Source organism: Polypterus senegalus, chromosome 1 (genome assembly GCF_016835505.1).
Source record: "Polypterus senegalus isolate Bchr_013 chromosome 1, ASM1683550v1, whole genome shotgun sequence".
NCBI classification, from domain to species: Eukaryota; Metazoa; Chordata; class Cladistia; order Polypteriformes; family Polypteridae; genus Polypterus; species Polypterus senegalus.
Window position 1 is genome coordinate 222,018,449 of NC_053154.1, and position 26,842 is coordinate 222,045,290.

Genomic DNA, 26,842 nt, shown 5'->3' on the forward strand with positions numbered 1-26,842 from the left:
TTCTGCAAACCTAGCAAATTCACTGCAAAAAATACTTTGGTGAATTTCATTGATCAACTCTAGTTGTGAGCATTCAGTGACATGACTTGACATATAGATTATGCAGAACAAATAATGAGAGATTTTTATTTGTTTGCTGGAATTGGTTACCATAGGCCCCAATTATGTTAGAAACTGTTATCTCTGTTCGACAAAAACTGCCTGTTTTACCTACCAGTCAGAGTACTTTTGAACAGCATCCAGTGCAAGCTTCACATATCAAGTAACCATGCACTCAGTTGCCTACACCAAGGGGTTAGGGAGTTTCAGCTATGGTGTTTCCTGACAACTCCCGTTAACATGGTAGTCTTTGTCATAAAAAGATACTGTACTATATTCCCCTCCACCATGTCTGCATGTTTTTATTAGGATGCTCTCCTCCTGTTTCCATCAGGATATGGTGCGGAATCTCTATTTATTAAACTTTGGGAAAGAAGCTTAGTCTTTGTTCACTTTCAGCTGAGTATCCAGGTTATACAGGCAGAAGCATGTGATGGAGAACTACTTCTTTCTGCAGCTCTGGATTATGTCAGATGTGAGTTAGAGGTTAATACAGGACTAGATTAAAACTGTTTATGTAAGCAAGGTTAATTCACAGACTAGTAAAACAGTTTCCTAAAGGCTCATGAAAAATGATGTTTTACTTCATAAACAGATCACCAACAAAACTTGAACTGCACAAATACAGTAAGTGGCATATCTCACAAATCCATTGCTTAATTTACTGGATGTAATTACAGTACTGGAAGTCAAATGTACCTAGACTGTTTTCTACCTATGGAGCACAACAGACACTTGAAGTAAGATACTGCCCATAATTGATCCCACAGGCCTACTTAACAGATTAAGCTCTCTGTGATGTCTTCCACACCTTGACAGGTAATATATGCAGCATCTCACTGAAATTCTAATTCATTCGATATTCTCTTGTTTTGTAGACATTGTCCTTGAGTGCATGGGAAGTTTCTGGGAACTGCATTGTCCATATTTAACAAAGTCAAGGATACTGATGGAGCTGTTTTCTTCGGTTAACAAGCCTAAAAGCCAGGATAATGGTAAATATCTATCTATCTATCTATCTATCTATCTATCTATCTATCTATCTATCTATCTATCTATCTATCTATCTATCTATCTATCTATCTATCTATCTATCTATCTATCTATCATAGTAAGAGGGTTTCTGGGGCTGGGAACACAACCAGGATATTGCAGGAGAAACTAGAGTCTTCCAGACAGCCTCTAGGAGAGTAGAAGAGAAACAAACACACATGTACAGTACACACAGTGGCTTCAGGGAAGGTCCGGTTTTATGATCTGCTTGGCTCATAAAATTTAAACCAGGGCCTTCATCTTCAAAATTTGCCTTTAAAGCTCCACTGAGGCCTTGAAACAGAATATGAAAAAAGCACTCAGAGGAGTTAAATTTCAAAAGTCCAAGAGAGAGCCAAACAAAAATAGTCTATAATAATGCCACAGAATCAGTACTGAGGTCTTTTTAGGCTTATATAGGCCTGGTTGAAGTACTAGGGGCCCCCACCCCATAGACTCAGTGAGAACAAGAAAAATATACATGATTGAAATAAATAATAAAAATAATATAATAATATTTCATACAATATAATAACACAATTACTAAACAAAATAATATTAACAAAATACAGTGAAAAATAATTCAATAGCTAAATAATATGTAAAGAATAATACAAAATATTAAAAAAAAGAAAATACATCTGAGCCATTATACTAGCTCCGTCATGTGACAGCAGTTTTTAAATAAGAATGGAATCTGAAGACAGATTGGGGTTGTATTAACAGGCACAGAAGAATTCTGAGAAGACAAAACTATAATAAACAAGCCCAGGATGTCAAACAAAAATCGTAAATCATAAAATTCAGTGGAAGAGCCAAAAAGCAAAATAATTTAATATAACCAGAGCCAAAGCATAAGATGAAAGTGTTGTTGTCCAAAATCAGATGAAAACACTAATGGGAATGCTAGTCCTTTCTTTGTTGTATCCACAACCTCGGACAAGTTAGGAAGTGCCCTTTATACTCCTGCGCAGGTGATGTTATGCCCTGCACACTTCCACTTGAACTGTTAGGTGAGTAGACCAAACAGAATGCACTGCTGGAAAATGTGTTTTTCTTTTAAACCTTATTAAAAAGGTATCTTGACAAAATTAAATTGGCCCATTTTCCCAAATAAAGCCTTGGTTTGTTTTTAAAAGTCAATTAATGACTAGAAAAAAAAAAATAAAACACACCTCAGATCATGACATTTGTTTCCTAATAACTAGCACATACCACTGTGAAAATGCACAGGCTGGAGTGGGACTAGTATGCCAATTATGAATACTGTGTGTCCCAGACGATAATTAGGCAGGGGCACCAACCTGAGAGTGGAGAGCTGCAGTCTTAGTTTAAGTGTGCAAGGCTTCCTCACCATGCCAGAGGACATGCAACCCAACAGCACATGCTAGGGTCATCAGGCCATTTCATTGCATAGAGAATAAGAAAAGAAGGGAAAAGCCACAGGCTGTAACACTTTCTGCCTATTAGAGGGCCAACAGCCCCAAAAGAGAATGTTTGGGACCATGTTGTTCTTCTAATAGACCAGGGCGTTGGCTAGCCTAAAAGGTCTGATCACTTAGGGGCAACAAAAGACACAAGAGTACAGTTGATTTTGATACATTGTTGTGGGCAAGTGGCTGAGCCACCCCTCCAAGTAGACACGAGTTCTAAACTTTAATCACACCCAGAGAGGTAGAAGAGCTTTCTGTTTTCTTTGGTTTTGAGTTCTCCAAATTACCATTACTCCCTTGACTTTTTTTTCTCTTAATAAAGAAGCCATATACCTGACATTTCTGCTTCTTTGGTGTCATTTCTGGGTGTTGAAGAACGCGACATAGACCCCCTCATATCACAAATGTCTTTCACATCTTTCTAACTATCTAATACTGTTCAAATATATATCTACTACATCTGAAAAAGGTCAATTATATGCTTCCATATCTGCTGCTTCTTCACCTTGTTGGCACAATGGTTAATATTGCTAGCTCACAGCTCTCAGAGCCCAGATTTGCCTACTTACATGAGCACAACTTGTATGGAATTTGCACGTTCTTCTTGGGTTTGTTGGGGCTTTCCTTGGATACTAAGGTTCCATTTCACATTTCGAGAAGGTGCACAAACTAACTGGCACAGTGTGATGGACTGGCTTGTACCCTGGCAGGATATTTTGTGGCTTTCTGTGACCCCACATTGGAAATTAAATTTAGGGAATGGGTGATTGGATGGATTTATAGTATTTCTTGTTTTACCATTACAGCTCAATGAAAAAGTATCAGTTACTTCATCAGTATTGGCAAAGTGCCTGTTATAGGGAAAGTTTAATATAGTCCTTTACTAGACACTTCGTTGACTTTAAAGATGAATACATTGAAACAATAATAAATGTCTGGTTGAATACAACTTAGATGAATAAATTTTTAATGAGAATGGGATGAACAGACCAAACCCAGAGAATAACAGAATATAACAACTTGTGAAGGCTTACATATAACAAATGATTAAATTCTACTACACTGTTTTAGCCATCCGAACAGATAGATAGCCCTCCTTTTGTCATTTTCTGCTGTATACACAGGGCAATTCAGACAAGAGAGATGGCAGACTTATGAAAGTAAGTAGTCACGACATAATTCCATTAGATATGAGACTCTATAAACCAACAAAAGAAGAGGGTGAACAGCAAAGGGCAGGTATGTGATTGCCTTGCATTTGAACAATGGTTAGAACATTAATGAGCATCTCATCCAGCATGTTTTATTAGTGATTACTGGAAGATAAAAGATGTGTTTCTGTACAGGCAAAGACACAGAATGGCCATTGTCTTTTGCAAAAAAAAAGTCGTTAGATCATTCACCAAAACAAAAGTTTAATTTAAAAACCTGAAATCCAAGGTTGTGGTGAAATAAAAGTGAGTATGATTGTTTTCTAGTCTCTCACATGCTTTAGACGATGTGAGATGTGCATCACCATCTTATATATCAAAGCTGTCATGATGTTGAGGATCACATGACTGCAAAACACGCACATCACATGTATAGCAACATGCAGCATCATAAAAACTACAAGCTTTAAAATGTCAATGACCGTACAGAAACAGACACACAAAATAATCATGCTGTGAGAGGAACCTGATAAGGCTCACCACCGTCCCCACTTCTATTCATCTTCTCCTATTTAAGTACATGGTGACTCAAAAAAAGCCTCATTATATGCTCACAACATCTTACTTTTACTTAGTAATGTTCCATCTGATCTGCTTCACATTCTTAAATTATTTAACTGTTATGAAGCTGTGTCAGGGTCAAAATTAATTGGAAAAAATCTACCGCTCTCCTCTTAAATTGTATAGGAGTCCACTCTCCACTCCTCTGCTTGTCATGCAAATTCATTTCAATATCTTGGCAATTAGTAATTATGTAAAGGGCATAGTCACCTTTAAAAACAGGAGCTCTTCTCTTTCTTTTTGTTTCCTTCACTTGCTATCTTTTGGCTTCCAATTGGCCCATTGTTAAAACAAATGTCAGACCTAGTACAGATTCTGTTAGGTCTATGCTCCCATCAAATATTTGCCTATATTTATTGTATTAAGCATACCAACCTAATCCATAGGGAGGTTCTCTGCCAGATCAAGAACTGTATCAATATTGAACCAGATTGACCCTCCTAAACCCTCACTCGTGACTCCCACTTAAAACCACATTGGCTGCCTCCCATTTCTTATCTGTCCTTCCTTTTACTTCCTTGAAGATAAAGTACCTTCTTCTCTGTCTGGGGCCTACCATGCCCTGCACATTAAAAACATAGAATTAGTTGGAGGGTGTCATGAACCCAAACCCAAAATGGCACTGCCCCACTCAAGTTTTTTAATAATGAGGTTTTTCAGACCTGTGGATCCTCTGCTTGCTTCTCACCCTGAGTATATCAAGTCAGTAATACTTTTGGAGATATTTTGGATGTCATAAGGCTCGCTGAGATCCTGGTTCTCTATTCTCTCCTCTTTCTTTTTGTTTTATCTCTAACTGAAGATGGATGGAGTCTTCTCTGTCATCACATTCCCTCCATCATCATCTTCTCATCATACAGCATTTGCTTGTTCCCTTTCTAACCTTAATAAGCCAGTAGCTATGCTGTTATATGTTATATGCTGAATTGTGCACAGCGTCCTCAAAGTCAGCCAAATATGATCTTCCATTCTATATTAAACTGTATTAAAAAATTACGTTTAAAAATATCATGCCGTTATCAAAAAATCTGAATAATCAACATACCTGTTCCTGTGAGCATTTTGCCATAGGCCTTGCCCCAAGCCCTACTGTAATTTTAATTTGTCATAAATCAAATCTCTTGATGAGTCTGGCAGAGTTGTTCTCATACATGTAAGCCCTGGAGCATTTCTCTACATATTTTGGACCTGTGACTCCAACTTAATTATGAGTCATCAGTTCTCTCACTTTTATTCTTTATTCTTATTTTCTTTTTTCCCCTCACATCTTTCTTTTTCTGGATTTTTTCCCCCTCTCTCACTCCACTGTTCAGCATAAACTCTTGTCTCGAGGCTGGCTTTGGCCTCCAAATGGAGAGTGGCTAACTCCTTTGACCTGGAGTACTAGAAATCATCTCTTTACAACTTAACTGTCCTTGAACTTTCAGCCATGAAAATGAACAGGCCTTGCAGTGTTTATATTAAGCAATGGCAAACGGCAGTCGATCTGGAATGCAGCCAGCTGTCCAAAAAAAAAGTGACAACTGAAAGTAATCTCTTCAAGGCCCGTCTATATTATTCTTGACAAATAAAGCCACTCTGTTTAACTTGGCACTCTGTTATGTGATGATGCAAGTGTCTTCTGTACACCTCTTCATGAAATGCTTAGTTAGCACTTACCGAATGGGGGGTTGTGAGGCTGAGGGTCAATAGGTCTGACACTCCACCTTCCCCTTTTCTTCCTCTTAAAGTCAGTAATAGCAGGCAGACTTCTTCTTCTATCAACAGAGTCTCACATCTTCTGCTGCGACATTGTTAGTTATACAACACTGACCAAACATTGTGACTCATTGACTAGGAAAATATCAATGCGCTGATCAAATGGCTGTGACAAGCATATATGTGTTTTGGTCGTTAACCTTGTGGGTGCTTTGCGGTACTGTCTGCACTTCGGCTTCCTGAGGTAAGTGCACTTCTCAAAAAAATTAAGGGTACACTTAATCATCACAGTCTAACACCAAGTCAGTTAAGCTTCTGGGATATCAGTCTGTCCAGTTAGGAAGCATAAGTGATTGTGAATCAACTTCACCTGATTTGGTGCAAATGAAAGTGACAACAAGTGCACTGGAGAGGCCACAGCAAGACACCCTGAAAAATGGGAATGGTTTTGCAGGTGGTGGCCACAGACAATTGCTCTCTCCTTGTCCTTCCTGACTGATTCTTCTCTAGTTTAGCATTTTGCTAGTGTCCTTATTACTACTGGTAGAATGAGGAGGTACCAACAGATGATTCAAGTTGCACTGCTAGTCCAGCACCTCAAGGGCGGCACATCCATACCTGCTGTCACAAGAAGGTTTACTGTATCTCCCAGCACAGTCTCAAGATCATGGAGGAGATACCAGGAGATGGGCCGTTACATGAGGAGAACTGGACAGGGCCGTAGAAGGGCATCAACCCAGCAGCAGGACCAGTATCTGCTCCTTTGGTCAAGGAGGAACAGGAGGACCACTGCCAGAGCCCTGCAAAATCACCTCCAGCTGGCTACTGGTGTGCATGTTTCTTACCAAACTGGCAGAAACAGACACTATGAGGGTGGCATGTGGGCCCATCGTCCTCTAGTGTGACCTGTTCTCACAGCCCATCAACTTGCAGTTTGATCAGTATTGATAGAGAATACCACAATTGGCACCTCCGCCATTAGCACCCCATTCTCTTCACAGATGAAAACAGGTTCACACTGAGCACATGTGACAAATGTGAAAGAGTCTGGAGACACTGTGGTGAACGTTAATACAGCCTACAACATCATCCAGTATGACCAGTTTGGCAGTGATCGTCTGGGCAGGCATATCCTTCGAGGGTCACACAGACCTCCACATGCTAGGTCTAGGTCAGGTACCGGGATGAAAACCGCAGAGCCATTTTAGGACCTTATGCTGGTGCAGTGGGCCTTGGGTTCCTCCTGGTACATGACAATGCCTGGCCTCATGTGGTTAGAGTGTGTAGGCAGTTCCTGGATGACAAAGACATTGATGCCATTGACTGGCCCATATGTTCCCCAGACCCAAATCCAATTTAAAACTTATGGGACATTATGTATTGGTGAATCCGACATCGACAAGTAGCTCCATAGACTGTCCAGGAGCTTACTGATGTTCTGCACCAGGTCTGTGAGGAGATCCCCAGGACACTATATGTCATCTCATCAGGTGCATGTCCAGATGTTGTCAGGAGTGCATACAGGCATGTATACAGGCATACATACAGGCATGTGGGGTCCTTACACACTACTGAGTCACATTATGAGCTGCCGTGATGAAATTCACCCAAGTTGGATCAGCTTGTAATTTCAATTTTTCACTTTAATTTTCAGTGTAATGTTGAGTCCAGTCCTCAATGGGTTGGTGATTTTGGTTTCCACTGATCGTTATTACATCATTGTGTTCTCTACAAATTACACAGTATTACTCAGTAAAGATATTCCATTTGAACATTTCGTTCATTGTGATGTGTGATTTAAGTGTTTCCTTATTTAAGCAGAACATCAGCACTAACAACTTATGAAGATTCCAGTGAGGGAGAATAAATTCAAAAGTAGGTAACACTTATTTGTAACACTACATAGTACCTGTCAATAAACAGGTAAATATAATGTTGTTTAAAAATGCTTTATTGCATTTTTTGTTATCTGATTTATGAGTAGAATCTGAGTTTATTTAAACAAAGGATCTGTTTTTTTTTTTTTTTTTTTGGAAACCCTGCTTACATCCCTGCCAATGACCTGTTATGCATTTAATGCTTCTGGGTCCCAGTGATGCTCAGCAGGATATGTTCATTACAAAATGAATGGGTAAACTAAAGAAATGATACAAGGTGGGGTCTTAACCATAAGCATACATCGGCTTTAATACAATAATACAAACTAGCCGATGTCCGCTGTAGCATACGGTGGTGTAAGAATAGGAATGGACAATGGTGAGAAAGGAATTCAGAAATCACTTCTTGAAAGACGTCGTTGTGAATAGGTGTTTTGCTGGAGACAAAAGATAATGAGTTGAAAGATGTAACCCAAGAAAAAGCCAAGCAACAGCAATAGTTTCGTTGCATGTATCTTGGACTTCCTGGAAATGTAGACGGTAATATGATCATTTTGCCTACACGTACGTTATTTTCAGCCTTTCAGTCCTTTGTATGGTTTGTAATAAAGGACACAAGACTGTTCAAGGTTTGGGGTTTTCAGCCCCGTATACTGCAAACAAAATTCGTCAGTTGTTTTTTACAAAAACTCAAAAGACATCGAAGGGAGGTAAGACGGACATTTTATTGAGGTGGACCGGATATTGACGTGAGGAATTCTGGGATAGATGTGGTGGATTCTGGGAGTATGACGTCTTAATGGGTCAGCAGAGGGAATAAATAGACCCGGATGTGTGCGGTTCCTATAGCCGTCCGGGTGCTCTTTACGGCTGCGGCGTCTCGGTCTTTCTAAGGAAGTAAAGAGAGACAGGTTAGTACACTGCCGTTTTGTCCCCTCGGAACGTTTTCCGAAGCAAACGGATCGATCAGCTGTTCCCCAAGTGCTCGTGTGGGATCGTACACACAAGAGAGGGCATCAGCTTGCGGGTTGCCCCGGCGATAAACAACGGTGAACTTAAACGGCTGCAGGTCCAAAAACCACCTGGTGACCCGAGGATTCGAATCCCTATGAAGAGCCATCCAGTGGAGGGCGGCATGATCTGTCACCAGGGTGAACTCCCGGCCCAGCAGGTAGTACCGCAGGTGTGTCACCGCCCATTTGATGGCCAAGGCTTCCCGCTCCACAGCTGCATACCTTGTCTCCCGGTCCAGCAGTTTCAGGTATATCACGGGGTGTTCGACACCTTCGATGCTTTGGCTCAGCACGGCACCCAAACCTGTGTCCGAAGCATCGGTCTGGAGAATAGAAGGTAGTGAGAAATTAGCCGTTCTTAGCTCAGGTGCCGAAGTAAGGGCCTGTTTCAAGTCATTGAATGCTCGCTCTATTACCTCGGTCCACACCACATGTAAAGGGACCCTTTTCTTTGTCAGGTTCGTCAAGAGCGCTGCCCTCTCGGAGAAACGAGGCACAAGCTGGTGGTAGTAACCCGTTAACCCCAAGAAGGCCTGCACCTGCTTCTTAACCATCAGACGGGGCCATTCCAGGATGTCTTTTACTTTGGTACACTGTGGCTTCACCAGGCCTCCTCCCACTAGGTAGCCTAAATATCGGGTTTTGCTCATCCCAAAGTAACACTTGCAGGGATTGATATGAAGCCCGGCCTTCACTATCGTCAGAAGAACCATGTACACCTACACGACATGCTCCTCCCAGGTGCCGGAATAGATAACCACATCATCCAGGTATGCAGCACAGTAGGACTGGTGGGGCCGTAGCACTCTATCTACCAGACGTTGGAAGGTCGCCAGCGCCCCATGCAGCCCGAATGGGAGTACCTTGTAGTGCCAGTGACCGCTAGGGGTGCTAAAGACAGTTTTTTTCTCTTGCGGATGCCGTTAAGGGAATTTGCCAATACCCCTTCTTCATGTCAAGAGTAGTCAGATAGCGGGCTATCCCTAGGCTCTCTAGGAGCTCATCCACCCGGGGCATGGGATATGCGTTGAACTTCGAGACCTGATTAAGACGTCTGAAGTCGTTGCAGAATCTCCACGACCCGTCCGGCTTGGATACGAGGACGATAGGACTGGACCAGGGGCTATGGCTCTCCTCAATGATGTCCAAGTCTAGCATTCTTTGAACCTCTAGCTCCACTTCAGCGCGTTTCGCCTCAGGGAGGCGGTAGGGTCGTTCCCTGACAACCACACCCGGGTCGGTCACATTGTCATGCTTAATCAGCGAAGTCTGGCCTGGTGCTTAGCTGACCACCTCCGGGACAGACAGGATGGCTCTTTCAAGCTCCTGTCATTGGTGGGCAACAAATTAGTACCGAAGTTAAGCGGGGTGCTTTCTGAGTAAAGGGAGAGAGCGGGGCCAGGAGGCGGAGTGTTATCTCTGTCTCTCCACGGCTTCAGGAGGTTGATGTGGTAGAATATCTCACTTGGTCGATGATTTGGTTGACTCACCAAATAATCGACGAGTCCTTTTCTCTCTTTAACTTCGTAAGGCCATAGCCAATGAGCCAACAGTTTCGAGTGGGAGGTGGGTACGAGCACCATTACGCGGTCCCCAAGCTGGAACTCGCATAGGGAGGTGTTCCGATTGTAATTTCGGACCTACGCTGCTTGAGCCTTGGACATATGATCCCTAAGTAATGGCCTGATTTTAGTCAATCTGTCGCGTAAGTGCGCGATATACTCTAGGAGGTTGGTAGAGGGAAGTGCCTCCCCTTCCCAGCCTTCTTTTAATACATCTAAAAGGCCCCGGGGTTGTCGTCCATATAATAACTGAAACGGGGAAAACCCTGTGGAGGCTTGTGGTACTTCCCTATAGGCAAAAAGTACCAGTGGTAAAAGCTGGTCCCAGTTCCTACCATCTGCGCTGTCCACCTTGCGGAGCATTTGCTTCAGCGTTTGATTGAAGCACTCAACAAGTCCATCTGTCTGGGGATGATAGATGGATGCCTCCCTGAACATATCTGAAGGTGTATCAGGTGTAGCTGACAGACCGGGCAGGACTGACAGAAAGGAATGTCTATCAGGGAATCGGGGAGCACAGTCCCTTTGAGGAATCAGACCGGGCAGGACTGACAGAAACGGCGGACCTCCTCATTGACCCCAGGCCAGTAAAATTGCAACTTTATTCTCTCTAGTGTTTTCTCGGCCCCGAGATGGGCCCCTAGGAGGTGGGCTAGCTCACAAACCTCCCACCGGTAAGCCGCACCTCGCCTTCGTGCTCAGCAACCCAATAAAGTAGACCGTTTTCTAGCACTGTTGTTGATGTAATCTGAGATAGTTGAGACGCGCGCCCTCTGTTTTAACATACGCATCTACAACGTACTGTTGGAATAGTTTGCCGCTGGAGTACAAAATACTAAATGTGTTCCTCATTGATAATCTGTACGCGTAAAATTGGCATTGAGTAAGTCTGATTTGGTTGGCGGCTATTTTATCGGGAACATGTTGTAAATCTTTGTGCCAGCCAATGTCTCCGTAAGGGAATAAAAGTGGGTAAACCATAGGATCGCAATTCATATTGAGCGTGGAAATCTGTTTACAGGAGTTGCCTCTGGGATAGATGCAAATGTCCCTTTCGGCAGGGGGTTCGCCATCTTCTCCGACGAAAATCGCTGCAACATCGGTGTGACATGTCGGGGCATTGTATCGTCATACAGTAAATCCTGCCCAGGGTTTTCCTTGAAAACCATTCATACACATGGTGTTGGATTGGACTGAGCCATTTCATGAATGTGTTTGTATGATTTAGCGAAGGGGTTGATGGTTCTGAGCATGGAATCTAGCTGGAGAAGTAAATTTTCGCTGCATGCAGAGTTTGCTTTATTTTGTAAGTGTACTTCAGTAGCTTGCACTGTGTCAAAAACCTACAACTGTCCATATCCTGGAGATGTAGAAGTGTTAGCGTATAGTGGAGAGATTTGGTGATGAATTTGCCAGTGTATTTTAAAACAGTATGGTCCTTGGCCAGGAGGTTGAGTTATCTGTGCACCCATGGAAGCAAATGCTAGAGAAGAGTTGTATTCTCAAATGTGTTCAAGATAATTTTTACCTTCTGATGTTTGCTGTGTAAGAAGCTGTTGTAAAGTCACAGGTGGCTTCCGCAATGGTGGTAAAGCTACAGTTGTGACAGCACCTCGAGTACTTGTTGGATGTATTACGCTCATCAGGCCAGTATAGTGCAAGTCAGTGTAGTGAACGTCTTATTGCATTTCTGGCACTCATATAGTTGTTGGGAAGAATGCCTTTTCTTGTGTTTAGCAAGTGTGGTTCGCATTTGAAAAGTTTTGTTGCAGGAATCGCACTGGAAGAATGTGTTACTGGAGTGGGAGTCAGGTGATTTTTCAGCGGAGTGAATTTTTGTGTGTTTGTGAATATAGTTCTGCGTTGTGAAATGTTTTGTGCAAGTGTGACACAGAAACAATTTGTCGTTGCAGTGAATTTTCTTGTGTTTGGCAAGGCTGTGTTTTGGTTTGAAAGGTTTACTACAAATGTTGCAGAGGAAGGTTGTACCAGTCGACGAAACTGTAGTGTTTTGTGGAAGAGAAGAATGAGTCAGAGGACGAATAGGAATCAAGAAATGCCGTGTCGGTTGCGTGTAGGCGGGACCAGTTTTGAAGTGGAAGCAGGACGAACCAGAAGAGAAATATATATAAGAGATTCTGGTAATCCACTCTAAATAATGCAGCATTTCAATGCCAGTAGGACTAGAAGTAAGTAGAGTACTCAAAGGCTAAGGGCAAGCCAGCAGTAACGGTGGTATGGCGGTGAACTGGGCAGAGCTGTTGCCTCGTGGTGCTGAGTTGTCTTCTGTGTGGAGCATGCACATTTTTCCAATGTTTTAAAGGTTATCACCCACATTCCCAAAAACATGCCATTTAGCTGGATTAGTAAATCTGAATTGGCCATGCAAGGGACTAGTGCCCTGTACAGCTATGGTTCCTCCCTTTCAGCCAGTGCTGCTGGGATAGGCAACCCTAAACTGACAATATATATATGTGTATGTAACATTAAATGGCTTGTTCCTGGAGTTGTAATTACTTTTTTGTCTAACAGCTTATTTAATTAAAACAATAATATAACAGGCTGTCAGACAGTCATCTTGTTAGCAAAACATAATCAGAGCAATTAAAGGTAATTGAACAATTAAGTGACAATTGATTAGAATTGCCAAAATACTAAAGACATACAAGTTAAAAGTTAAATTCCTCCTGTATCATGGGCAAATGAAGCATACAATGGCTGATTTAAGACTGTAAAAACAAACAGTTTAAATGACTTATGATTTCACAATGGGTTCATCACATCCCACATCCTCTTACGAAGCCAAAGCAATTAAACATAAAAAACAAATATGTGTTGGGGGTTTTCATGTTATAGAAGGTCCTATGTAGGTTCGGCCTTTCAAAGTTTTGCCTGAGTATTGGTAGTTGTTGTTTGATGCTGTTCTGGATTGTGGGCTTTGTTGTAATTTGATCATTTTACTTTACTTATTCCTCTAAATTGGCCTTATATAATGGAGAGTGCAATGTGATGGACTGGTGAATCTGTCTGGCAGGTTAAAAAATGACTGTAGGGGTCTTCAATCACTCACACTTTAAATTGGTTGGCTGGACACAGTGGCGTTTATCAGGTTCAAGGTGGCGTGGGTACACATGCAGCAGCCAACTTCTCAGTCCTTTCCTCTGGTCACTGGCGTCCCCCAGGGATCTGTCCTGGGGCCCCTTCTTTTCATTATCTACCTTCTCCCGCTTGGATATATTTTTCGTAAATATAATATTCAGTTTCACTGTTATGCTGATGACACCCAGCTTTATCTGTCCACCAAACCTGATTCTGCTCTCCCCCCATCCTCCCTCACTCTCTGTTTAGTTGAACTAAATACATGGTTCTCTTCTAACTTTCTGAAACTCAACAGCAATAAATCAGAGCTTCTCCTGGTAGGCTCTAAATCAACATTATCCAGAACTAATAGTTTTTCTATTGCTATCAATAACTTGCCGGTCTCTGTTTCCCCATGTGTGAAAAGTTTGGGTGTCATCCTTGACAGTACTCTGTCTTTTAATTCACACATCAATAATGTCACTCGGTCTGCTTATTTCCAGTTGCGTAACATCAATCGTCTCCGTTCCTTTCTTACTCCACAGGCCACTGCCATTCTTGTTCACAGCCTTGTTACTTCTGGCTTGATTATTGTAATTCACTTCTTTTTGGTCTCTCTCAAAAATCAATTCATAAGCTTCAACGTGTTCAGAACTCTGCTGCCCGTATTATCACCAGGACCCCTTCTATTCACCACATCACCCCTGTTCTCCAGCATCTCCATTGGCTTCCGGTCAAATATCGCATTAATTTTAAAATACTTCTGTATACATTTAAGGCTATTCATCATCTCTCTCCTCCATATCTCTCTGATTTGGTACAGATCATCATCCCATCTCGGTGTCTCAGATCCTCTTCTTCTCTTTCTCTCTCTGTCCCTGTCCCCCGTCTTGCCACTATGGGGAGCAGGGCTTTCAGTTGCTCTGCTCCTCGACTTTGGAATTCCCTACCTCCTGAAATAAGAAACATCACCTCTTTCTCTCTTTTTAAGTCTAGACTAAAAACTCACCTATTCAAAATAGCTTATCCCACATAACTTTCTCCATTTTCCTATCTTGGAACTGTTTTATGTTTTATGATCTTGTAAATTACCTGCTCTTTTGCCTGCTTTTTATTTTCTTACTTTAATTATTATTTTTTTTTACTGTGTACAGTGTCCTTGAGTGTTTTGAAAGGCGCTTTCAAATAAAATGTATTATTATTAGAGTGCAAGGCACCAGCCCACACACACACTAGGGACAATTTAGTATCACCAATGCACCTAACCTGCATGTCTTTGGACTGTGGGAGGAAACCCACGCAGACACGGGGAGAACATGCAAGCTCCACGCAGGGAGGACCCAGGAAGCGAACTCGGGTCTCCTTACTCCAAGACAGCAGCGCTACCACTCCGCCACTATGCCGCCTGCAATAGTTTACCATTTATTAGTAATCCTGCCTAATAAGTGGATAATTTGATCATCTGACTGCTATCTTGTGTCAATGTTTAAATAGAAAGAAAATCAAACTAACATAAACATTAAGTTGTAGCCAGCTGGCAACAGAGAAAAACAAAAACAACAATTAAGTGTCATCTTGAAGAAAATAAACCTTCTTTGGGAAGCTATAGCTGTTTACAACAGGCATCCATTGCACAAGCCCATTTAAAGTTATGGGGTTGTTGGAGCCTCTCCGTGATGGACTGAACACAAGGCTGGCGCAGAGTGACACATTCCAACACACGTGCCAACACACTCACAGTGTTCCAGTTAATTCTAAGACGCTCGTTTTCAGAATGTGGGACAAAAATCTGTAAAGCCATACTGTAATGCAGACATAGGAAGAACGTGCATAATCCACACAAGCAGTGCCCAAATTGGGATCCAAGCCCAGACTACTACACTGTGTTTCCATGATGCCATCATATTAAATAACACTGATTAAAAAAAAATAAAAATAAAACCTGTGACTCCATAACAGAAAAGCAAGTACTGAAAACAGATAAATGTTTTCTAAATGTTTCTTTAAAATGCCATAACGTTTGCAAAATCAATGCTGGCAGGATGGGCTCTGACTTTTTTGTAGTCCTGAACTGGGTGAAGTCATTTGAGAATAGAATACTATAAAACAGTACCCATAAATGTACTGGCACAATGCTAAGCTGGCAATGAGAGAAGCAGGTCTTAAAGAAAAGATGTTCTGTCCTCTTGTTAATGACTCAACTTTATCACTAATACATACAGTGTGAATTTTGGAGCTTTGAAGCCCGTTTCTATTTTAAAATGGATAGAGCAAGCAGGAAACCAGCAAGGGCTGTGGGGAAAATATCTTGCTCTGGTAAAACTTTCAGATGTTTTCAACTGCATAATTAAGAACAGATGCCAACTGCAGACTGGCATAACCTAGAAAGGAAAGCACAGAAGGATGCAGGGGGGTGGGGTGGTATCTTATTAAAAACGCACACAGGAATAAGCAGCGCACACCAGTTTAAAAACTGAATGAATGCTGTTAGAGGACTGCAAAAATACAACTTACCTAAAAACCCAGAAGAGTTTACCAGGCCTAGGTAATGGTGCCATGATACAGTATATGAAGATGCAGTTCAAAGGTGTCTTTTATGAAACCTAATGTAGATATTATTTTTGGGAGCAGACAAAATTTAAAATGTTTTAATATATTAAGCTATTTACTTCTATTCATCCATTTTCCATGCTTTATATTTCATTATATTGTAACTAGAAATTACAACAGCAGAATCAGGTTAAAGGATACAGAAACAAGATTACATTTATAATCACAGATCTCTGTTCTCTTTGTAAACATCTTAGGAACTCTCTATCCAGATAAGTGTCACAATGAGCCAGTGTACAATGATCCCCGCTATATCGCAGATTTTTCTGTGGAACATATCTAACATTTAAGCAGTACAGTAAATCATTAAATATACGTACATTGTACACTACGGTAGACAAAGAGTTTCGCGTTACAGTACCCAGATGATTTCTTACAAGGCCTGTTATTGGCGGAAAGAGGAGACTCAACCAACCAGAGTGGGATTTTCATTCTCTTGGGCTCTGATTGGTTGCTGCTAACGTGGTGTAATTTTGCAAGAACAGCGAGCGTGGGTCACTGACGCATCTCAGTTCTCTGCGTATCGCATACCTTCCTTGTGGTCCAATTGTTGTGAGCAAACTTTTTGTGAACTTTTCATTTTGTTTCAAGCCCTATGATGGCTGCCAAGCATCCTGCATCTTCTAAGCCTTCAGGTAGTAGTGAGCCTAAGTGCCAGAGGAAGACCTTGACCATTCAGGAGAAAGTAAAATTCCTGGATATACTTCAGGAAGGAAACTGTTATGCAGAGGTCGCTTACCATTACGGCTTGAATGACTCAACAGTACGCTACATTATTATTATTATATTATTATTACTATGTTACTCATATCCTTAACCCGACATCCACATATCATATGTGTTTACAAAGTGTGTTTTAATAAGTTTACATGTGTTTAAAGCGTGTGGGAGGGGTATTTTAAGGTTTAAATTATAAAAAAATGTTTCTATATATGGTCTTTCTATATCGTGGATTTTCACGTATCGCTGATGGGTCTGGACGTAACTTTCACGATAGATGGGGGATCACTGTAATTGTATCTGAGATCTGCAAAATAATACTTATTTTTATTATGACCAGGCCACAAAGCTATCTTACCATCTAGAATTCAGATTGAAATTAAGGACTGATTTAAGGTTCCATCACAAGGCCATAGACTGTGTGGAGATCAGCCTAACTACAGACAGACACAGGACACACGGAAGTCCCAAAAACTCATGCGTTTAATTGTCTCCTTTGTTCTTTACAGCACCACACAATGCACAAATCGCCAACAATGCTCACAGTCCTTCTTTTTCTCTCTCTTCTTTTTCTCTATTCTTCTCTGCCGCCGCCACCCCTCTCCTGTAAGTTCTGTCCTCTGCCTCCCGACTTTTATAGTTCACGAGGATGTGCTACATGTGCTCCCTGATGACCTTCCTGCAACACTTCCTGGTGTGGTGGAAGTGCTGCACTTCATGGCTCCATAACCATCCGGGCGCACCATGGCGGTAGCCACAGGCCTCAATAGGGTTGTGCATCTAAGCTCCAATCCCGTGGCCCCGATGCAAACCAGGGTGGCTGACCCCTCGTGTACCGGGGGGAGTTATTGTTTCTTTCCTGGTCCTTCGATCCTCCAGACATCCCGGCTGGGCAGGAACCCCAGCCATCCACCACAACTGGCAGAATTCATCTTCTTTCTTACCCTCTTATCGGAAGCCAAACTAATCACTGCACAGAGGCAATTTGTCAAGCCATTGTCAGCCCACATCTCCTCATTTTAGTGATCACCCTGTGTTCCTCAGGATGTTTAATGGCAATTCTGCCATTGTGGAGAGTTCTAATAACAAGCGACATTATTTAAATTAGATTTAGTGATTCCACAAAAATATGGTTCTACAGAAAAAAAAAAATGTTGGCAGTCTGTTTATGAACTACAGAAGTGGTTAAAATGCCAAGGAAGAAAATCATACAAAATGTACCTTTACTAATGGAAATTCTAAATGAAGGAGTGCAGAATCAGTATAGCCCAAATTACCAAGCAAAGAGATGGAAAGCAAAATTCTTCTGCCTGTCTAGGTCTTTCTAAATTAGCCACCTACAGCGTGTCTATCTAGTTGGTTGGCTCATCCACTTGCTCAATACCGCACTCCTGGTCTCACCCTCAACCCAGTTAAATCCTCTTGATTCTTCACTCAACTGACTTCTCCTCAAAAGGCAGCTTTAAATTCTTTGGTCACAGGGAAAATGCATCTTTGCAATAGCTATGAGTTGCGTATGTTACAACCTGTCATTTCTCAAATTCTGTACCAAACTTTGAACACTCTTGCAATGTGTGGGGTAATACACAGCTAGCTGTATACATTTCCCCATCATTCTATGTCAGGTTATGTTAAAGCAACCTATATTCATGCAAATGGCTGGTTTTCCTTTGAATTGCTGGTGTGATTGACAACATGCACATAAAGGCTTAGCGTTGGTATCAGAAATCTATAAAACATCATCATGATTTCCAAGGAAGCTACAAAACGTCTTCATGAAGGACAGTTTGTGGCTCAGGGTGCCATAACATCATGATGTCATTCATTCTCTAAATGTGAGCACCTACTCCTCGCTGACAGTGGGTATAGGAGGCTTCATAACTACTTCTCTGGTCTTGCTTTGGAGTAGGAAACACTCTTATCCTACTCAGACATTTAGTGCTATTCCTAGGAGTAATTCTAAGATGCTTCATGAAATGAGCACAGATCAGTATAGTCCTTGACCTCTAAAGCCCCAAAACTCCTTCCTCCGTTATTTTTAGAGGCCAAGGAAAATAAATTACTAAAAATAAAAACAAAGTCCATAAAAATCATGACAGCTCTTGTTGCATCATGGGTGTAATACTTTATGAACCAGCACTGTATGTTGTCTGCATCCGAGATTATGCATAATACTCTCAAAGGAACCTGAGCACTGTTCTGGTGTGATTACAGAATAGTGCAGTTTCATTTTCAACTATGCATTGGGCCTTGGTATTTAGGATTTGCGCAACTTTCGGTTGGGCATGGTATTTGATTACGGTTCCTATCCCATCTCTCTTCTAATTTATAAATGCCTCTGTGCCTCTGTTCCTCTGTGCTTCTAGCAAGGCATAACACCGGACATTCAAGCATTTTGTTGCATACACAATTTTTTTTCTCTCAGTTTTTTACATTTAGTAATCCAAAAATTCAAGTCAAAATAATAAGTCCTATATTCTATGCACTTTCCCCGACTCCTATTGCAAAAATAATAAAGCGTTATCTTGATCCAATATGTGCATGAAAGGTAAACATGCTGCCAGCTTTGTAAAGGTAAGCATAACAACATCACATGTCACAATAATGGCGATCGTGTCATTGCTACCAGCAACCTGCTGGAGAACAGAGTAAAACAAACAGGCTGAAAATAAAAGACATAGTCCAAAACAATAAAATTAAATGTAAATAAGACACTCATAATCTTAAAATTACTACTCCAATATGTATCCTTAAGGGATCATGTGCCCCATAACGGCCAGAAGGTGTTGTTCCCTCTGGTATTTCCTTGGTGGCCTTGCTGTCTTTTTGAACTGATGCCCAGATATCTTTACCCGCTTTTTACGTTGCCTAACCTGCTGTGTTCTGTAAGAGCATTACATACTGTACTTCTTTCTAGGCCACAGCTCTGACACTGTCATAGAAGCAGATAATGGCCCGCTCTTGTTTGCAAAGATTTTAGCTAATTTTCATTCTCTCAATGTTATGCTCATATCAGAATGGAGGGGGCGTAACATCTGTTTTTAAGTCCTTAAGTGAAAAAACGCTTTATCAAGATTACAGTATGTACTGCTTATCCAGACTGTGAGTTTGTGCAGTAAAATTCTCTTGGATATAGAATTCCTCCCCTCTGCTTCCTTCTTTGTATAAAGTCTTTGCCTACAGAAGCTAAATAGATCACTAGTCAGCTCTCATCATTTGGACAGCCAAGACATATATATATATATGTCATCTATAAAAGTGACGTAAGTGAAAATTGTACAGAGAACAGCTTCTTTCCAGAAGAGTCAAAAGGACATCAGAGAGCAGCAGCTTAGGTGAATTGGTGATTTGAAATTGGTTGTGCCAGTGTGAGTCCTTGTAATGGCATTATGTCCACAGTTTGCTCCTGCCTAGCACCGAGTGCTACAGTTATACGCTCTGGGCTGCTGCCACCCTGGAATGTGGATGGATGCTTTGGACTAAATATAAATGAAATTTCCTATAACAGAAAAAAAGTATTCTTCATTATTGCTCTGATAAATTTTCACAAAAAAGAAAAGCATCATTCATAATAATTGCATTACACAATTGAATGTGCAGTATAAGATTAAAACTCAATATGATACCCAGCATCCCCTCAACAAATACATAAAATGATATTTAAATATTACAAACTGAATGTCATAACTGCAACACAAAAGGTCAAAATTCCACATCAAAGAAAAGTATGCAGAATATATTAAAACGAGACAATATCTGGTCTGGTGGGTGGAAAAAACACGACAGCTAACATTGAGCCCAGGCATACACACACATCTTAAAACAGGCAGCAAATGACAAAATTAGGCAAAACAGCACTTGACCTTTAATGTTGTTTTAACTTCTTGGTACATCAGAAACAAAAGGCCAGTTTTCTGTCAGGTCAGGTCAGTTTGGGGAGCATGCGCAGGTACAGCTGCACCCACCACATAATGAAACAGCTCAGGATCCTGGTTGGCATCCCCCAAGGCAGATACATGATCCAGTCCCACACTCCGGAAATGACCATCTATCTACCACAGCCAGGTGTTTCATGGGTGTTCCCTTGGCCTGGTCCAATCCTTAGGGTCATCAACAATGAGGACCCTATGAGCCGGATCACCATCAGGGAATCGTGCCACATGGCCGTAGTGCCATAACTGATGCTCCCTCACAATGAGCAATGGCTCATTCAAAATAAATTCAAACCAGCAGCACCCAGCAGTGTCTCGCAACCATATAGGAAAACAGGAAGCACAGACTCTAAAGGCTTAGATCTTTATCCTTTTGAATAGATATTAGGAGTGCCACACACCCCTTTCCAGCAACCTCATGAGCCCCCATGCTCTCCCTATCCATCTACTAACTTTATAGGAAGAGTACCCAGAGACATGAATGTTTCTGCTAAGGCAGACACACACACTGCTGATGGATGTGTCCAAGAGGTCATTAAAGGCCTGGATCTTGGTTTTTATCCAGGACACTTGCAAGCCCAGACACTGATCAGAGCCTCCATTGACTCTGCAAAGATCACAGAATCGATAGCAAAGTCAAGATCAGTGAATCTTTTTTCACCAAAAGATGTCCCACAGCCGCTCGACCCCATGATCCTAGCCAATACTCAGTCCATGCAAACATTGAACAAAATAGGAGAAAGAACACACTCTTGATTAACCCCAGAATCAACTGGGAAAAATGCAGAAGTTCTGCCTCCACTCTACACAGCGCACACAGTACCAGTGTACAGACTGGCCATGATATCCAGCAACTTTGGGGGAACCCCACAAAGTCTCAGGATATCCCACAGGGCAGCTCAATCATCTAAGTTGAACACTTTATAAAAATCGACAAAGGCTGCAAAGAAACTCTGACGATATCCACATTTCCAACTGATAAGAACTTTTAGTACTAGGATGTTGTTGATGGTGGACTTCTTAGGCATAGAATTAGACTACTCTGGTCGTTGGTAGGTGAGCAAGTGATCACAGATCCCATTAAGGATGACCCTTAGCAAAGACCTTACCCAGCACCGAGAGCAGTGTTATCCGCCTGTAGTTGCCAAAGTCCAGGGACTTCATGTTTGAATGGTGATTACGCATAGAAATGTTGCATAAGAACTTTTCAAAGTTCAAATCGCGATGTATAAAACCTACACTTGGCGTTAAGCCACGCACGTTTCCACGGTGCCTCATACCTTGTCGTACGCAAGTTCTCCGCTTGGTTTTGCAGACTGGTGGCACCCAGCGTCAAAGCAGTGCTACTGTTCCTGTGTGGTTACTCTTTATTTTCCTGATGCGGCTTTATAAATACACTGAAATTAATCGCATATTGTTTATTAGTGTAATGCATCTGATTGTAATTAACTCGTAACAATATAATGGTCCAGGGAATAGCCATAGTATTCCAAATACCATAACTGCTTTAGTGTTGTTACTCTCACTGCACCTTCTTCTTTCAGCTGCTCCCGTTAGGAGCTGCCACAGCAGATCATCTTTTTCCATATTACTCTCACTGCACGACTCGGAGTATTTATATCACTGTATCTGAGTGGGGAATCACAGCAGCAGCTGATCGGAAAGAGAATTATCGGTATACGGCATTAAGCACACGCTGTCTCAGCCACGGCAAAACGTTTCAAAGCCTTTCCTGTACGGACCTTGCGGTTCAGAAACAGTTTCCTTTTTTTTTTTTTATTTATTTATTTATTTTTATTACAATCAATACATAGCAATCAAGTTTTACAAAAAAAAAGAATTATGCTAAGAACAGATCGATCCCCACCCTTGAGAGAGAGAGCAAGCCAAACGGTGTAAAATTTAAGGCTTTTAAAAATACCTAAATCAACAAATTCTCTGTGCTTTATAAAATCATTTCAAAATATTACTGATTAGATCCTGCCATGTTTTGAAAAAAATCTGCACAGATCCTTTAACTGAGTATTTGATTTTTTCCAATTTTAAATAATATAACATATCAGTTTCCCACTGACTTAAAAGAGGAGAGTTTGGGTTCTTCCAGTTTATCAGAATAAGTCTGCGTGCCAACAGTGTAGTGAATGCAATCACAATTTGTTTGTCTTTCTCCACTTTAAGACCCTCTGGAAGAACCCCAAACACAGCTGTTAATGGGTTAGGAGGGATTGTGAGTCCAAGACTGTCTGAGAGGTAATTAAAAATTTTTGTCCAGAATAATGTTAATTTGGAGCAGGCCCAGAACATGTGACCTAGTGAGGCTGGGGCTTGGTTGCAACGCTCGCAGGTTGGATCATGCCCTGGAAACATTTTGAGAGTTTTAGTCGAGACAGATGTGCTCGATATATAATTTTGAGTTGTATAATTGTATGCTTTGCATATGGAGCTTGAGTGAATTCTCTGCATTGCTACTTTCCACTCCTTTTCTGATATATTAATTGAGAGGTCATTTTCCCAGTGTCCTCTTGGATCTTTGAAAGGAAGGGATTGTAAAAGGATTTTATATATTGTAGAGATGGAGTCTAACTCCTTGAAATTGAGCAATAATTTTTCCAGCGTGGATGAGGGTGCAAGATGAGGAAAATCTGGAAGGTTCTGTTTAACAAAGTTCCTGATTTGAAGATAGTGAAAGAAATTTGTAGCTGGAATGTTAAATTTGGAATGTAATTGTTCATAGGATGCAAAGACGTTGTCTATATAAAGATCTCTAAGCAAGTTAATTCCAAATTTTTCCAGATATTAAAACTGCATATGTTTGTGAGGGTTGAAAGAGGTGGTTCTTTTGCAGGGTGCCACAGAAAGAAGCTTCTCCGTCTTAAAATGCTTTCTACATTGGTTCCAGATTCTAAGTGAGTGGAGCACAATTGGGTTATTAGTGTATTGCCGATAACGTGTGTTTATTGGAGCACAAAGCAAGGAATACAAAGAAGTACTGCAGGATTTTACTTCTATTGCGGTCCATGCCTGTGTATGTTCTTCTATTTGTGTCCAGGTTCTTATCGACTGTATATTTGCGCCCAGTAATAAAACTGGAAGTTAGGTAGAGCCATGCCGCCTTCTGCCTTTTGTCTTTGTAGGGTCGCTCTTTTGATGCGTGGATGTTTAGAATTCCAAATAAATGAGGTTATTGTTGAATCTAATTGCTTAAAGAACGATTTATTAATGTATATTGGTATGTTTTGAAATAAAAAGGAGCTTAGGAAGAATATTCATCTTAACAGTGTTAATTCTTCCAGCTAGTGTGAGATGAAGGGTTGACCATCTATGCAAGTCTTGTTTAATTTTTTCCATACAGACACGAAATTTTGTTGATAAAGAGCTTTATGTTTACTTGTGATGTTACCCCGAGGTATTTAAACTGTTCTGCAATGATAAAAGGAAGGGTGCCTAATCTAATATTATATGCTTGCGAATTCACGGAAAGAGTACACTTTTATTCAGATTAATTCTGAGACCAGAGAGCTTTTGAAATTCTGTGAGTGCTGCTAAGACTGCAGGCACAGAATTTTCTGGGTCCGATATATACAGTACCATGTCATCTGCATATAATGAGATTTTCTGTTCCAGTCCTTCTCTGCTAATCCCCTTTATCTGATCAGTATTTCGACAATGTATTGCCAGTGGTTCAATGGCAATTGCAAACAGCAGTGGTGACAAAGGGCATCCTTGTCTTGTGCCACGTTCTAGTTTAAAGTAGTCTGAGCAAATGTTATTGATGCAAACTGAAGCTTCTGGGTTAGTATACAGTAATTTAATCCATGCACAAATGTTGGGCCAAACCCAAACTTCTCCAAAATAGTAAAAGGTATTTCCATTCAATCATGTCGAATGCTTTTTCTGCATCCAATGATAATAATATTTCTGGGGTGTTTGATTTAGTTGGTGAGTATATTACATTAAACAGGCGTCGAAGATTTGAAGATAAGTGTCGGCCCCTAATAAATCCAGTTTGGTCTTGTGATATTACTGAGGGGGGCACTTTCTCCATCCTTCTAGCTATGATTTTAGAGAGTATTTTAACGTCGTTATTCAGAAGTGAAATTGGTCTGTATGATGCACATTGTAATAAGTCCTTATTTTGTTTTGGAAAGACAGTGATTAGTGCTTGGCGAAAGGTTTGTGGAAGAGATTGGTTATCTCTGGCTTCTGTAAATGTTGCTAATAGGAGAGGAGCTAGCTGAGCGGAGAATTTCTTGTAAAACTCTGCAGGGTAGCCATCAGGGCCTGCTGCTTTTCCACCTTGGAGTGACTTTATAGCATCCAGTAATTCTGATAATGACAGAGGTTTATCGAGCTCCTCCACACTAAAAGCGTCAATTTGTGGTATCTGTAATTTATCCAGAAATGCATTAGATTGTATATTGTCTTCTTTAAACTCAGTAGTATATAGGGATTTATAGTAGTCTCTAAAAGTGTACATTATATTTTTGTGTTCGATGATTTTATCTCCATTCGTGTTAGTAATTACGAGATTGCGCTATGCATATCTTGCTTGTGAATTTGTTGCGCTAAAAGCTTATTAGCTTTCTCTCCATGTTCATAATAATGATGTCTGGATTTGTAAATTAGTTGTTCGGTTTCTTTAGTTGTCAAGAGGTTTAATTCTGAATGTAGAGCCTGCCTCCTCTTATGTAGAGTCTCGCTTGGTAGTCTGGCATGTTCTTCATCTATTTTAGTAATTTCGCTTTTATCTCTGCTACTTTCTTCGCTCGGATTTATTTCTGTGGGAAAGATATGAGATAATCTGTCCTCTTAAGAAGGCCTTAAGAGTTTCCCAGAGTATTCCTGCAGAGATCTCAGGGGATGTATTTGTCTCTAGAAAGAATTCAATTTGTTTGGATATAAATTCAGTACAATTCTCGTCAGCTAATAGAAGCGGATTGAGACGCCATCTGCGGGTGAGTGTATGGGGCTTAGTAATTTCAGCTCCAAGATCATCGGAGCATGGTCTGAAATAACAATAGCATCGTATTTACAAGATTTAATCTTAGGCAAGAAGTTATTATCTATAAAGAAGTAATCAATCCTTGAGTAGCAATGATGTACTGGTGAGTAGAAAGAATATGTTCTTGAATTTGGGTTTAAAACCTCCAGGGATCTGATAAGTTGTGATCAGTTATAAACTTTGTAATTATCTTTGCGGTGTTAGTTGCGTTCCCCTGTGGAGGAAGTCTTATCTAAAAGTGGATTTAGAACACAATTAAAGTCCCCAGCCATTATAAGTTTATGAGTGTTCAGATTGGGAATGGATGCAAATAAATTTTGTATAAATTCCTTATCATCAACATTAGGTGCATAAACATTTATCAAAATCATTTTACAGTTAGATAAGTCTCCCATGACCATCACATATCTCCCTTCAGGATCCAATACTACATCTGATGCTACAAATGGTACTGTTCTATGTATGAGAATTCCCACCCCTCTAGTTTTCTTTGTAAAACTAGAATGGAACATTTGGCCAGTCCAGTCTTTTGCAGCCGGAACTGATCCTTACTTAGTAAGTGGGTTTCCTGTAAAAATACTATTTTAGCATTTAGACCTGTTAGGTGAGAAAGTACTTTCTTTCTCTTTAATTCGTGATTCAGGCCTTTAACATTCCAGCTTACGAAGTTAACTGTCCCATCATGGAGACACTGATTCTGAGTTTTTGGTGTCATATTATAGTCTTAACTGGAAGTGAAATAGTTTAGGTCTTAATTTCCTATTCCCCCAAGAGTTGTTGCCATGCAGCTTATTATTACGTTGATAGTTATAATTATAAAGATTGAGATGATAGATTAGATATAGATCAAGCCTGCTCTCTTTCTCTTCCCCTTAACCCCCACCCTCCCTTTTTGCCTCCCCAGGTGAGGCTAAAACCCACTTCATGCAGTCCCAGTCCTCTGACATACCCAGAGACAGAGCACGCCCAAAGCACATCAAGCCCCCATGCAGTGGCGCTTTAAGGTTAAAAGAT

General features: G+C 40.9%; 1 protein-coding gene across 1 annotated transcript in view; it reads left to right on the forward strand.

Moving 5' to 3' along the window:
• The window catches only part of btbd16 (BTB (POZ) domain containing 16), a 195,675-nt gene that overhangs the window by 44,491 nt on the left and 124,342 nt on the right, over window positions 1-26,842 (forward strand). The window contains exon 6 of the mRNA XM_039769245.1: window positions 978-1,094. Within this exon, the coding sequence (XP_039625179.1) occupies window positions 978-1,094 (117 nt within the window). The remainder of the gene's footprint in view (window positions 1-977; window positions 1,095-26,842) is intronic.